At 47.1% G+C, this 15149-nt stretch overlaps 1 protein-coding gene across 1 annotated transcript; it reads left to right on the forward strand.

Moving 5' to 3' along the window:
* Positions 1-43: 43 nt before the first annotated feature.
* Positions 44-13767, forward strand: SPRTN (SprT-like N-terminal domain). Its single transcript, XM_029931307.1, has 5 exons — positions 44-629; positions 2067-2166; positions 7304-7432; positions 10934-11195; positions 12233-13767. Exons 1-5 carry the CDS (start codon positions 409-411, stop codon positions 12979-12981), a joined length of 1461 nt encoding a protein of 486 aa, XP_029787167.1. The 5' UTR covers positions 44-408; the 3' UTR covers positions 12982-13767.
* The last annotated feature ends 1382 nt before the right edge of the window (positions 13768-15149 follow it).

Consider the following 15149-nt stretch of genomic DNA (forward strand, 5'->3'; position numbering starts at 1 on the left):
CGAAGGCACTATTGCGGAAGGCCGTGGAGGGCGGGGCAGCAAGACGTGGGTACTGCGCATGCACTGAGCCGGAAGTTGCTGTTTAAAGTTAGCGGCGAAGCGTAAAGGCTGTAACTGGTTCCCTACAACCTTCTTGCAGACCGAGGGCTGGGAACCCACGTTGGGTCCACTAAGAGGTGTCAGGCTGAGTTCTCTTCTTTAAGAATCTTGGCTTCGGCGTTTGGGGCCAACTCAGGTCGCGTTCGCGGGCCGGTTATTCCTGAATTCTCGCGAGATCGGCGGGCTGACCGGCCAGCCGGTATCTCCTAGGAGCCGGACCAGGTCCCCGGAGTTTCAGAGACGTGGAGTAGCGGCCTCGCCCGGGAGCCTGCTTAACGACGGCTAACGCCGCCTGGCATCCCGGCAGAGATGGATGAGGATCTGGTGTTGGCACTACGGCTTCAGGAGGAGTGGAATTTGCAGGCGTCGGAGCGCGATCGGGCCCAGGCGCCCCTATCGCTGGTGGACGCGTCCTGGGAGTTGGTGGACCCAACCCCGGATTTGCAGGCCCTCTTTGTGCAGTTCAACGATCGGTTCTTCTGGGGTCAGCTGGAGGCTGTCGAAGTGAAGTGGAGCATGCGAATGACCCTGTGAGTCTCGAGCCCCGCTGGGGAAAAGCTCATGTGCAGCGGCCGGCCATGGACTTCTCTCGGCTCTTTGGTCCCAGGGGGTGTGAAATGCGGCTGGAGGGCGGGGGGTGGCCGGTGGTGTCGCTGTCGGTCTTGTTTGGGACCAGCAGCTCCTCTTGGTGTATCTTTCTTCTGCTCAAGCAACTTGAAGAAAGCTGTGTGGCCCGTCCCGCAAACAGTTTGATTGATAAAGAACTCAGGGAGGGAGGCCTGAGTGGCTCAGTCGGCTAGGTGTCTGACTCTTGGTTGTGGCTCAGGTGATGATCTCACGGTTGGTGAGTTCGAGCCCCCCTCCCTCCATTAGGCGGACAGTATGGAGCCTGCTTGGGATTCTCTCTCTCCCCCCTCTCGCCGTGTTTCCGGCACGCTGCTGTCTCTCCCCCGAAGTAAATACACTTAAAAAGCAAAGAACACAGTAAGAGAAAAGTGTATCTTTTTGTTGTTTTAAGAGAGAGCGCGGGCGCGCGAGCAGGGGAGGGTCGGGGAGAGGGAGAGAGAATCCCAGGCAGGGATTCTCCACACTGAGTTTGGCGCCCCGAGGGGAGCTCAATCTCAGGAATCTGTGGTCAAGTCCTGAGCTGAAAGCAAGAGCCACCCAGAGGTCCTGAAAGGATATTTCTTTCGATCTCCCCTCACTTGAAAATAAATTAACACATTCTTGATTTGTCTTAGGATAGCGCTTTGGACCCAGGAGGGAGAAGCTAGTCTGCCCCTGAGAAGGCTGAGGACACAGCAAAGCCTCCAAGGATGGGGTTGTCCTCTTCCATGCTCCTTAAGATACCACCACTTAGTCATGAGCTCAGGTGTTAGAAGGGGGACAGGGTTGACCGTTTCCATATTTCTGGACCCAAGGGATCTTCGGGGATGCCTGTCACAGGATCCCTTTCCTATCAAGTCAAGAAATCCCGATTTGAAATACTCTGTTCCCGCACACGAATGGAATTAACACGGTTAAGATGGGATCATGTTCTCTGGGGCTTGTCTTTGAAGTGCTAGAAAGCAGCCTTAAGGAGGCCAGGTTGAGATCATGGTATAAAACTGTGTAAAGAACAACTCTCCTCCACTTAGGCTTCTGTTACAGTTTCTGGAGATGTGCTGGTGGAGATCTGGCTGTAATGACCACACATTGATCATAGTTTGTAGGGAGGAGACTGGGAGCAGCAGAAGAGGATTATCTTCTTTGGGCCCCTGCAGCCTGGCAAGGCCAAGGGATGTCACTGCCCGGTAGAGCAAGGGAGGGCACTACCATTCACACATCTGTCTCCGTAGGGTGAGATGCAGATGTCCTAACAAAGAGGGTGTCCTAGTGTGAACTCGTGGGAACTGATTTATTCTTTGATTCCTATTTCTCTTTTGTGTATATTTGTCCATAATGCTCTTGCGGTGCTTGTTTTCCAGTTGTGCCGGAATATGCAGCTATGAAGGGCGAGGTGGAATGTGTTCCATCCGGCTCAGTGAACCCCTTTTAAAGCTGAGAACAAGAAAGGATCTTGTAGAGGTATTCTTTGCATAAACTTGATTCTTATCTCAGTAATTTAAAAAATGCTTATTATTGATTTAGACTGATATGAATTAACCTATACGTAAAAAAATTTTTTTTCCTCACGGCAGACTATAATTGCAGGGACAGGAATAATTACCTTATATTTGTGTAGTTATTCACAGTTAAAGGCTTTCAGGTATAATACTGGAGTTGATTTATTTTTTCATTTCTCCTTTTTAAATTTTTTAATTTGTCAAGTTGGTTTCCCTATAACACCCAGTGCTCATCCCAACAAGTGCCCTCCCCATGCCCATCACCCTGCTTCCCCTTTCCCCCTCGCCTATCCACCCTCAGTTTGTTCTCTGTATTTAAGAGTCTCTTATGGTTTGCCTCCCTCCCTCTCCTTAACTGTTTTCCCCCTCCCACTCCCCCATGGTCCTCTGTTCAGTTTCTCTTGTTCCACATATGAGTGACAACATGGTATCTTTCCTTCTCTGCCTGACTTATTTTGCTTAGTATGACACCCTCGAGTTCCATCCACATTGCTACAAATGGCCAGATTTCCTTTTTTCTCACTGTCATGTAGTACTCCATTGTATAGATAAACCACATCTTCTTGATCCATTCGTCAACTGATAGACATTTAGGCTCTTTCCATGATTTGGCTACTGTTGAAAGTGCTGCTATGAATATTGGGGTACATGTCCCCCTAGGCATTAGCATGGAGTTGATCTTTAAAACAACCTTGTTTACACACAATGTGTGTGGTCCTCATCTTTATAAATGAGGAAATTAAGGTTCAGAGAGCATAAGTAAACTAGTTTAAGTTAAATACTTAGAAGCAGAGAAAAAGTTAGGACCTATCTCCCTATTGAGGTGCACAAATTTTGATTGTCCTCTGTTCGGCCACCAGGACGCTGCCTTTCCAGAAGATCAGGCTGAGCTGGTAGAACCAGCCAGCTTGAGTGAAGGCACACGTCACTAACAAAATGGAGCCATAAGAGCTCCTGGTTTATGGTTAGTTTGAGTTCAGGAGATGCCTGAAATTCTCCGAGATATGCTCAGTCTGACCTGTCTTGCCCCAGTTATGTAACTTGAAATGTAGGCACCAAAGAAGATAGGGTGGTAAGGTTGGATGGGAAATACATTACCACGTGCTTGGAAACACAAGAGACGCTGTTTTCAAGGATAATAAGAGGTACAGGTTTCAGAACACTGTGAAGAGACTTAATAGTCCTGAGCTGTACACCTAAAAATAGTTAAAATGTTAAATTTTGTGTTATGTGTTTTTTACCACAATTTAAAAAAATAAAGGGCTATTAAATGTAAAATGGCCCAACAGGAATACTTGGTTAATAAAAAAGAAAGGAGGAATAAAAGAACAAAGCCCTCCAGAAAGAAAGGTAGGTGTAAAGACGATATCAGTAATTATATTAAATGTAAATGGACTAAGCACTGGAGTGACATACTAGATTAAAAGAGATGTGCTTAAAGACACAGATTCGTTAAAAGTGAAAGATCAGGAAAATGTATGTCATCCAAAATCCTATTAGAAAGCTGTCGGATCACACTAAAGATGTTAAGGGAAGAAGTTTTACTAGGAAAAAAGGTTCACGTTTTATAGTGGTATCTATTAAATAAAAACACATAATGATTCTAACAGTAATAATCTAGCTTTAAACTACATGAAGCATAAATTAGATGCAAAAAGAGAAATAACCAACCCACAGTCATAGTTGCAGACGTTAAACACAGCTCTCTTTGGTAACTCAGTGAATAGCCGAAAAAAATGTGTAGACCTAAAACAACAAAAAAAATTGAACATAATTAACCAAATCAATCTTCTGAGGGGCCTAATTAGAATAGTAGTTGCTTAATAAATATTTATTGTGTAAATGATTAAGTAAACACATGAACAATTTATTTTTTTAAAGGTAATGGGCGAGAAAAGAGTGGGAAATGTGTGGTAATGCTGTCAGGTGAGCAGAAAGTTACAATATGAGATCAGGGCAAGAAGGACCATGGAGGAACAGTGGGACTCTGGCCTGTACATGAAGTAGCGACCTATATTACAGTGAGTAGGATTCAGAAAAGGAAAAGACTTTGGGTGAGGACAGAGAGGAAAAGCTTCATGCGCGTGTATTTTATTGCTACCTAACGCCACCTCTCACTCTCTGTTGAGCACGTATTGTGTGCCGGATTTTGGACTGGTGTTCATCTGGTTAATAGTGAGTCCGGTGTGTGCCTTTGCCACAGCTCTGCCCAGTTAGGATGTTCCCATTTTAGGGATGCAAGTTGTAACTCGTCCAAGGTCTTGTACATAATAAATAACAAACCCTTGTCTTAGGCTCTCGTGTCCCTGGCCCTGAAGCTCTTGTCCTGTCCCCTGCACTTGGCCGCATCACTCCTGCTATGTAATTGCCACTGCTGCTGAAAACGTGGAGCTGAGCCTTACAGGACAGATTGGATTCTGACAAGTAGAGATGGTCCAGGAAAATTACTCTTAGCAGAAGGAATAGGAGGCTGTGAGCGAAAGTGAGGAATGAATCTCAGGGCGTGTTGAGGCCCAGAAGCTGCTGCTTTTGGCCAGGTAGAGCACCCAGTGGTGGGAGATAGAGGTGTTTAGGGACCCTGTTGTGTAGAGCCTTGAGTCTAGCCTAAATGTGGGAAATGGAAGATACATAAAAAGAGAAATGTTCAGGGGCGCCTGGGTGGCTCAGTCAGTTAACAGTCCGGCTTCCGGCTTTGGCTCAGGTCATGATCTCACGGTTCGTGGGTTCGAGCCCCGCATCGGACTCTGTGCTGACCGCTAGCTCAGAGCCTAGAGCCTGCTTCAGATTCTGTATCTCCCTCTCTCTCTCTGACCTTCCCCTGCTTGCGCTGTCTCTCTGTCTCTCAAAAAAATAAATAAAAAGCATAAAAAAAATAGAAATGTTCAGTCTGGTGCCATGGATCATTTTCAAGATGTTTCAGCTGAGCCCCAAATTAGGAATCTAAATTTATTCCTCCTTTCTAAGAATAGTTATTGATCCTTACTTTAGAATGTTGGGAAAAATTGAAATGTAGAATGCCCTTTGAATTTGAGTCCCAGTAGAGTGGCATTTACTTGAAAAGATTAAGTTCATTTTCTGAGATAAGAGTTGATCATTTTGAAAGGGGTGTTTTCATAATGACCGAGTTACAGTGCCCAACACACCCGTTTTTCTGTTCAGCATGATTTGGTAAGTCTACAGCTCATTAATGGCAACCTAGTTCCTCTGGCGGGAATTCCTTTTACAAAAATTATGAACAAGGTTTGTTCTCGAAGACCTTTATGACTTTCACTTTTTAAAAAATGGCTTCATATTTTTTAGGACAAATTATGAAACAGTAGCTTTAAATACTTTTAGTTCTGGACCTGTACTTCTGCACCCATGTTGTGGGAATGAGCAGGAGTGTGGTGACGGCATCGTTTTAACTCAAAGATTCATGTAATTTCTCCGAGTACAAACCCAGACGAAAGATGAAATCTGGCCAGTCACAGAATTTACCTTCAGATGCTATTTACCAGAGCAGTAGGTTTTATTGTTGTTTGTGTGTTTGAAAATTTTACATATTCAGAAATCCTCAGACTATGGGAAGCTGTACACAGAAAAATGTTGTCCTACCCCATCCCTGGATTCAGAACTCCCCAATTACTATATGATACTGTTATCATTAGTTTTCTCTCCTTGTTGTTTTGCAAACATTTATGTCAAATTTTTTTAAATGTGTTTATTTATTTTTGCAAGAGAGAGGGAGACAGAATCTGAAGCAGGCTCCAGGCTCTGAGATGTCAGCACAGAGCCCGACGTGGGGCTCGAACCCATGAACTGAGAGATCATGACCTGAGTCGAAGTCAGACACTTAACCGACTGAGCCATCCAGGCGCCCCATTTATGTCAATTCTCATTATCTCCTGATAATATACTTCTTTTTTTTTTCTTTAGTGTTTATTTATTTTTGAGACAGAGCATGAGCTAGGGAGGGGAAGAGAGAGAGGGAGACGCAGAATCTGAAGCAGCTCCGGCCTCCGAGCTGTCAGCACAGAGTCTGATGTGGGGCTCGAACTCATGAACAGTGAGATCATGACCTGAGCAAAGTTGGACACTTAACCGACTGAGCCACCCAGGTGCCCCATAGAATAACATACTTCTTAACACAAAATATTGTGTACTCTCTTCTGTGCTTTGCCTTTTTCATTAAAGCTGTGTACTCTGTAGGTTTCTCCAAATGATTTCAGAGAGATCTTTTTCATATTTTTTTTAACTCTGTATAGAATTCCACGATACAGATTTTCCATAGTTCATTCAACCAGTCCCCCATGGCTGAATGCTCACTTCCAGTGTTTTGCTACTGTAAACAATGCCACAATGAAAATGCCTCGTACCTATGACCTTTCATGTTAGTCTAGGTATTGCTGGGTCAAGTGATAAATGCCTTTGTCATTTTGTGAGATGCTACCAAATTCTGCTCCGTGGGGTTTATACCATTTTGCACCTTCTGCCAGATAAGCTGGGAATGTTTGCTTCCCTTGGCTTTACTAATGGGGTCAAACGTTGGGAGTTCACTCATTTAGGTGAGAAGTGGCATACTGGTGTAGCATGAATTTGTAATTATTTTTATAAGTGAAGTTGAACATTTTTTTCATGTTTATGGGCCATTTATGTTTTTCTGTGAATCATCTATAAGCTTTGCCCACTTAAATATTGGAGCATTGGTCTCATTTTCCTGTTGACTTCAGTAGCTCTTTATATTTGAAGAATTAAGACCCCGTGAGAGGTATTGCACACACACTGTTCTGAATTTGCCTTTTCACTCATGCTGCTTTCTCCCCCATGCAGAATTTAAAAGTTCTTATGTAGAGCTCATTGATCTTTCCTTTCGGATTTTGAGTAAGAGCTAAAAAGACACAGGGGGTCCTTGACCTGGGATCTGCGGAGCTTCAGATATTACACACTAAGTTTTGTGAATGTACATGTGCGTAATTTTTCCAGCAAGATGCTTGATGACTTGTCAGTTTCTGAAAGGAGCCTGCGATCCAAGGGAAGTTAAGTCCCCAGGGAGAGTAAGGAAATGGATTTCTCTCTTCGAAAGCACCCTAACAAATGACTTTGCTTGTTTTCTGTTTCAGACCCTCTTGCATGAAATGATCCACGCCTATCTATTTGTCACGAATAACGACCAGGACCGGGAAGGGCACGGCCCGGAGTTCTGCAAACATATGCACCGCATCAATCGCCTGACTGGAGCCAACATAACGGTGTGTAAAGGCCCCTGTATTTATATTTTTAGTAGTCAGTTCTGTACTTCCTGGGGCTGCACTGAAAACAGACAGTGGGTGGACACGAACACTGTCTTTGAGGATTTTCCAGAGCGGCTGGGAGGACCGGCGGGGAGAGGCTGACGGGCCTGTGTGGGGCCTCAGCAGCGCGGTGGCATCGCCTTCGCCAGGGCCTCGCGTGTGACGTGGGTGTGGTCACCGCAGGCCCGCGGTGCCTCTGGGTCATTACAGTTGTCTCTTTGTTAGCGTAGTTTTCTGGAGCATAGTCTCCTCCTCCAGTCGTTCCTGTGCTCTGCCATTTCACGTGCCGGCACCCTCCTGGGAAGCCTTCCTCGATGCCTCTCCCTGTGTAATGTAGGAAGGGGCGCCTGGGCGAAGGGGCTGCCTGGGTTGAGGGGCCGGCCCGTGGCTGGGTGGCTGCGAGGCCTCCTGACTGCTCCGCAGCCCCGCACGCTCCGCGTAGCACATGCTCATCTGCGGGGCCCTTGGGAGCGTCAGAGGAGAAAACAAAACGTCGGAGCCTAGTTCGAGCATGAGTTAAACACCAGTTGTTTTTATCACGCATTCATTTTATCAGGTGACTGTACTGTCTTGTTAGGGTTTTTTTAATTTATTTGAGAGAGAGAGAGACAGACAAAGCATGAGTGGGAGAGAGAGAGAGAGACAGAATCTGAAGCAGACTGTCAGCACAGAGCCAGATGTGGGGCTCGAACCCACGAACTGTGAGATCATGACTTGCGCCAGAGTCAGACACTTAACTCACCGAGCCACCCAGGCGCCCTCGTACTGTCTTGTTTCTAAGTGAGCTTTCCACCCCTGGGCCTCTCCTCCTACATCCTCTCCCTAAAATACGCCATTTCCTCTGTTTTCCGTCAGATGCTCTTCCTCTTTGCAGTGGGCTAGACCTCCGTCCTTTGAATGTCCTCAGTGGCTCTTGTGCCTTTTACCCTGTTTTATCCTGCTCTCAGGCCTCTGACCGCGGGGCGGCCCTTGCTTCTCCGCAGGCCTCCGTGTAAGGAGTGTGATGCAGCGCCCCAGCGGGGCCTTAACAAATCCTAAATTGTATCGAACAAAATAGAATTTTAGTTCCTACAAAGATTAAATGCTTTGGTGTGTTTGGTTATTTCCTGCCTTTGAAGGGCGGTAAAGGCTAGTGTGGTGGAAAATGGAAGTGCTCACCTTCTGTGTATTTTTCCTAGCTTTTGGCTCTCAGTTTCTCAAGAGTTCTTCTCGTTATCAAATAGAGCTCCTTAAACATGAAGAAAGTAGCATGCGTTAAAGATCAGTGCAGTCAAATCCCGATTAGCAAAGGAAGTATGGAGCTGCTAGAACAGAAGGCTTTTAGTTTCCTCACTGGCGTTTTGGCTTTAAGTGAAGTCCTGGAATACTTCCTCTTGTTCACTTGGAAGAAGAGCTTCCATTCTTTTGTCTCGGCCGTCCGTGTGTTTTCATCTAGGAGAGGTGGCAGCGAGTGGACACCCCTTGCTTTGACAGGTTACATCCTGTTACAACAAACTCCACAGGGCATCCAGTTTCACAAATTGATTTTAGCGACTACGTTGTTAGAGGGGTCCTGTCCCGTGCTGGAGGAAGACTTACAGGGCTTGGAAGCAAAACAAACCCAATTCCCTCATTTTTTTTCTTGGCTAGTGAATGAAGGGCAGGGTGTTCCAGGTGTCCTTGCCCCTAAACCCGTGCCCCCGACTTCCTCCTGTGTGTCGTATACTGTGCGTTATTGGCGTGCTTGCCAACATGAGACTTCTGCTTGGGTTGGAGACGTGCTGTAAAGCTATGTGTAGAGTTCTGGAAGGCTTCACAGTCCCTCAGCAGAAATTAGTAGAAAGCTCAATCTCTTTGGTTAAGAAAAACCTCATCAGGGTGCGTGGCTGGCTCAGTCGCTAGAGTGTGTGACTCTTGATCTCGGAGTTGTGAGTTCGATCCCCCATGCTGGGTGAGGAGGTTACTTAAAAATTAAAATTAAAAAAAAAAAATCTCCTGCACAGATGCTCCTTATCCTGTACAGTAGTAATGTTCCACTGAGAAGAGAGAAGAAAAGGGTACTCAGAGTTATTTAGGATTATCAGTTTTTATTATTTATTTATTTATTTTAAAGGCCCTTTCTGTTTAAAACAATTTTTTAAAATATTTATTTATTTTTGAGAGGTAGAGAGCATGTGAGCTGGGGAAGGGCAGAGAGAGGGAGACACAGAATCTGAAGCAGGCTCCAGGCTCTGAGCTGTCAGCACAGAACCCGAGGTGGGGCTCAAACCCACGAACTGTGAGATCATGACCTGAGCTGAAGTCAGATGCTTAACCAACTGAGCCAGCAGGCACTCCGGATTATCAGTTTTTAAATGGTGCCGTGCTATCCTCAGGGCCACCGAGGTGGGAGGGCTAACTTTTCTCTCAGACCTCTTCGATCCGTCCTCTGCTTAGATTCTCAGTAAGGTTCCAATTAGAAGGTGAAACAAAAGGATCCCATGTAAGGATGAAAAGCATGTTCGCAGAAAATCTTATTTGAATCAACAAGTGAGGCTTTCCACTCACTCAGGTCCGTACTCGGTACTCAGTACTTAGGTACTTACTGAGCACCCTCACTGTGCTGGAGCCTATCTTAGCCACTAGGTGAACGAAGGTAAAAACCTGAAACCTGGGGAACCTCTGTCACAACCAGATAAAATGCTGCCCCGTGAGGCCCGTTACAGAGACCAGAGCAAAGAGCTGCAGGGGTGTGGCGAGCCGGTGTGCTGTGGCAGGCGGCGCAGGGGGCTGCATGCCGTCTGAGCATTTGCAGCAGTTGGTCCACGACCCTGTGGCTCTGTCACCTCTGGGGGAAGGTTTTGGCTGAGCAGTGGCAACAGTCCTTCCTTGTCCTGGCGCTATATACAGTCTTGTCTTTAGCCAAATCTTTGGTCATTTTACAATTTGGTTTCTAAAACTTATAGCACTTAATAGAGCTTTCTGCGAGTCAAAAAGTATTTTCTTTTTGTCTTCCGATCTTGTGTGTTTATTTAAAAAAATTTTTTTAATGTTTATTTATTTGAGAGAGACAGAGACAGACAAAGGTGAGCAGAGGAGGGGCAGAGAGAGGGAGACACAGAATCCGAAGCAGGCTCCAGGCTCCCAGCTGTTAGTGTACACCCAGACATGGGGCTTGAACCCACCAACCATGAGATCATCACCTGAGCCAAAGTTGGACTCAACCTACTGAGCCACCTAGGTCCCCAACCCTCCATCTCCATTTTACTGTCTGTATGCAGTTCCTGGACTATGAACCGCTGCTCTTGCATTAACACAAACTTTCGAACAGAAGATAAATCTAGGGCCGCCTTCCCCAGGGCGTCACTGTGGAGAGCTCCCGGTGTCACCTGCGGAGAGCCCCTGGAAGCTGCAGAGTTGAAACCGAAAAAAATCCGCCCGAACATTTTCCCGAGAGCGTTAGCCTGCCCCCCTAACGCCGAGCGCCTTCTGCCCACGCAGGTGTACCACACGTTCCATGACGAGGTGGACGAGTACCGGCGACACTGGTGGCGCTGCGACGGGCCGTGTCGGCACAGGAAGCCCTACTACGGCTACGTGAAGCGCGCCACCAACAGGGCGCCGTCGGCCCACGACTACTGGTGGGCGGAGCACCAGCGCACGTGCGGCGGCGCCTACGTGAAGGTCCGGGAGCCCGAGAACTACGGCCGCAGAGGCCAGGCCCGGATGAACCGGGGAGGGCCGGCGGCGGCCGGGAAGAAAGGTACCTCTGTCTGTCCTTCCGCCTCTGCCGGCACCGGCCTCGGGAGGAGCGGGGTCAACATGAGCTTAAGGGTTGTTCCTGGTGTAGACGTTTGCAAGTGTGGACCTCAAAAAATCCCGTTTTTTTTTTCTGAAACGGTGGCAGAAAAATGTATGGTGCTGTCTGTACGGAGGAGATTGAAGGTAGAAATCGTTTGCACTGACCATATTAGAGGCTAAGAAGCCCCTTTCCCCATCTGACTCCCACTGCTCTGTATGGAGGGAGATGAGCTAGAAATGGTTTGCATGAACCTTATTAGAGGCTGAAGTCCCTTTCCCGGTCTGGACTCACTGAGTCACTGGGAAACACAGGCAAGAAAGATTGTCAAAATAAAAACAGTAATTATGATAACAATGCCCGGAATCAGCCCTGACTCCACCCCTTCCTATCAGCGAGGTTCTGCCCGAGTGACTTCTGCTGTGGATGGACTGTTGTCATTGGGAGAATGGGGAAAGGATATGACATGTGTGTGCTGGTACTTCATCCTCAAGATTTATCCGTTTCCTATGAAGTTCAGAGTTACTGCCTTTTGAAGAGGGAGCCAGGTCACTAAAGTTAACACTTCTTCCCTTGGGAAGCTATTGATTGGCTTCAGGACCTTAATCTCCTCTTCCCAGACCCTAAGCACTGGGTGAGTGGAGGAGCTGGAGGCCCTGTATCCTCATTATGTGGGAGCAGGAGGGAAGATAAGAATGTGGGAGCAGATTTTCCCCCTGCACCTCAAGAATGCTATGTGATTTTCAAGGCAAAAGTTCCTTTGCAGGTGGTCTTTGGATGATAGAACTCCCGATCTGAATAGGAGGGGGGGTGATTTTGGCCTTCGCCCATCAGGGCCCTGATGGCTGCACATCCTCCTCTTCCCGATTAATCGGTAATTAGCACGTGGACTGAAGTTATGGAATGACACCATGCTTCTTCATTTTGAAAAAACTGTCCATTAGCTTGACATTTGTTTCTGTGTTGATTTTGAGTCAAGAAAACCTTTGCTTCCTTTGCAGATGAAGCCAACAGAGGTGAGACCCAACGGTTAATCCCGTTCAGCGGGCAAGGACACGTTCTGGGAGACACAAGCAATTCGCCTCCACCCGGGAGACTTGGCGCTTCACACACCGTCTGTAAAACCCAAGATCTTTTAGGTCAAGACCAGTCAGCAGAGGCTCTGAGACAGAAATCTAAAACTGAGGTGAAATCAGAACAGAATGATTCAAGCAAAAAAACGTCTCTAGTCTCCCCTGTTCTCACTGCTGGTCACCAAAATGTCATCAGCAACTACTTTCTTAGAGTATCAGCTGTCAACCAGAAGGCCTTCGGAAGTGTGAGTGGAACCCCAACAAAAAGCGGGACGGTCGGCGACATTCCCCAAAACTCCGTCTCTTCCCGTTCTCACAGAAGGGTCACCTCCTCTAAGAAACCCCGGAGAGATTCTTTAAAAGCCCCGGAATCCACCTCTGTGACCGTGCCCCCAGATGGGAGTGAGCCCGAAGAGAGGGTGCCCAGTAAACGAGCCAGGCTAGAAGACAAGGCTGTTTTTGACCATTTTTTTGTCAAGAAAGAGCAAATAGATGATGGTGCCAGTGATCCCACAGGGAGCTCACGTTCTCCCGCTGAGGCTCAGAGCTGCGGCGGCTCAGCCAGGGAGAGCAGAGCCGTCCACTGTCCTGTTTGTCAGACCCAAGTTCTCGAGTCTCAAATTAATGAGCACTTGGACCGGTGCCTTGAAGGTGACAGCATCAGTGTCAAAAGTTGAAGTCTTCTAGAAACAGACGGGTGGCCCACACCACCCATGTTATCTCACTAGGATAGCGTCAGCCCCTCAGGAAGTTCTGGTTCTTACTAAGGTGTGTCAGTTAGAATCTAGTTCTATTTTATATATACCCGTATGAGATATAATGAGAAACAGTTTACGTTTCGAGGTGCTACTTCCCTCTTGCCTTGCCAGATTTTACCCTATCGAGAATTTTTAGATATTTTTGTTCCTGCTGTTAATCTTTTTATTTGCATACCTTCCTCAGAATACTCCGTGAGAAATCCTGTCAGGTGCTTGGTTACACTGAGGATTTCTGCAGTGATGTTAAAACTCAGTCCTGGAATGGATGTTAATTTCAGTCTCAGGCACACTGACCAAAAATACAGTCTGGAGTACAAAGTTGTTTCAGGGTACTCAGTGGTTTGTTTTTTGTTTTTTAAAAATCTTCACAGGAAAAAATTTTCTATATCTTAAGGAATCTTATGTCTGTCATCACTAAAAGGTGGCAGCAGATTTTAGGTTAAAGTATATAAGGAGTCCAGTGAAATTAACCTCTTTTAGAAATTTACTAGTAACAAATAGCTACTGCAGCTTTGTAGGCCAGAGTTGAGCGGTTTTCTCAACACGTGGCCGAGGGAGTGGATCCCGGAGTAACTGGCCTAGATGGCATCACAGGGCTGCCCCGTTCCTCTTCACAGCAGCACAGTGCCTGGAAACGTTTTATGAACCTTAAGCTAAAACTGTAACTGTTTTAATAAAGAGTACCATTTGTTTTGAGAAGTACAATTCTTTTTAGAAACGTTCTTATCCACGTCCCGGCAAAGAGACAAAGGTACTTGTGTCTGTTGAGTGTCTGGGGCCACACCTCTAGCACTGGCCTGTTCCCAAGAGTTTAGGTCGTAAGTTTTCCCTTTTCTCAACTTTGTGGCAACATGACCTGTGTGTTTCCAGGGTGCCAGATCCAAGTGTACAGCTGGGCGAACCTCCCCGGGGCCCCCTGGGTGGCTGCTGCCCAGGTCAAGTTAGCGGCACAGCTCACAGGCGCAGCTCAAGTCCACACCCACGACCTCCCAATGTAACGCTGCCTTCATCTCCGTCACCACAGGTGGGGTGAGCTTGGTTTTGAACTTCATATAAAAGTACTCTCCGCGTCACCACCACCGCTTGTCTTAAGTTCATTGCCCTGCGGTGCTTGTAGGAATAGGCCAGTGTTCGTCATCCGTTCTGATGCCGCCGGGTGCAGGAGCTCCTGCCGACGTGGGGCTGCCCGTCGGGAATGATGCCGAGAGCGGGCCAGGCTTGGAGGCCGGGTCGATGCACGTCTCGCCCTGCGGAATGCTGCCATTCCGTAAAGCTCAGCGCGGGCCAGCAATACGTCAAGCGTTTCAGGCACCCATCTGTCTTAACGTAGTCTCATTCCTTTTCATTTTAGCTTATCTGGTGACGTGTTGACAAGCTTTGATATCTCTTAAGTATAAAGTTCAAAATATTTAATATTTATAAAGGACTTCAAATATGTGCATTATATTGAGTATATGCCATTTTATGCTTTTATAGAGGATCATTTTCTCTTAATTTGGCAAATTATGTGCAGGTAAATATTTTTTGATTCAAAACTGTACAAGGTTCTGGGGCACTGAAGTAAAAAGATAGCCCAGGTCCTCACATTTTACAGCCTAGTTGGGGAGTGAGACAAGAGTGGATTGAGCACAGAAAGTGCCTCTGCGCTGGTTCGCGCTGGGTGCCCTGGGGACGTCAGGCCTTCGGGGGAGGTTTCCTGGCCGAGACCACTTCCACGCTGGGTCTTCTGGGGTGAGTCAAGCTAGCCTGGTAGGAACGCTGAGCAGAGCCAAGGGCACAAGAAAGGCAGTGGAGAAAGACCGCTTGTCTTGGGAGGAGTAAGCTGTTCCAAACAGAGTTAGATGTGAGGGGTGAAACAGCAGGAGGACAGCAGGCAGATCTACTAAACAGTTTTGGGGGTAGAGACCCTGTCTGTCACGTCCTCCACTTTGTGTGGTCCCTGAGAACACACACCTTTTGATTCAGGTGGGAGTGGCAGGGGGTGGTGGAAAGATTCGTAAGCCAGGGAGTCAAGAACGTTTGAGAAGCATTCAGCTGGATTCTCCGGGGGCAACATACTTGGGCGGAGGAAGGGCAGTGGCCCGGAT

The sequence above is a fragment of the Suricata suricatta genome, chromosome 2, assembly GCF_006229205.1.
Source record: "Suricata suricatta isolate VVHF042 chromosome 2, meerkat_22Aug2017_6uvM2_HiC, whole genome shotgun sequence".
Taxonomy (NCBI): Eukaryota; Metazoa; Chordata; class Mammalia; order Carnivora; family Herpestidae; genus Suricata; species Suricata suricatta.

Excerpts from the sequence above, each read along its gene's own strand:
- SPRTN (XM_029931307.1), top strand. The coding sequence starts at position 409 with ATGGATGAGGATCTGGTGTTGGCACTACGGCTTCAGGAGGAGTGGAAT. Across the intron at positions 630-2,066 it reads TGGAGCATGCGAATGACCCT|TTGTGCCGGAATATGCAGCT; the intron begins GTGAGTCTCGAG and ends CTTGTTTTCCAG. Across the intron at positions 7,433-10,933 it reads TGACTGGAGCCAACATAACG|GTGTACCACACGTTCCATGA; the intron begins GTGTGTAAAGGC and ends CTGCCCACGCAG.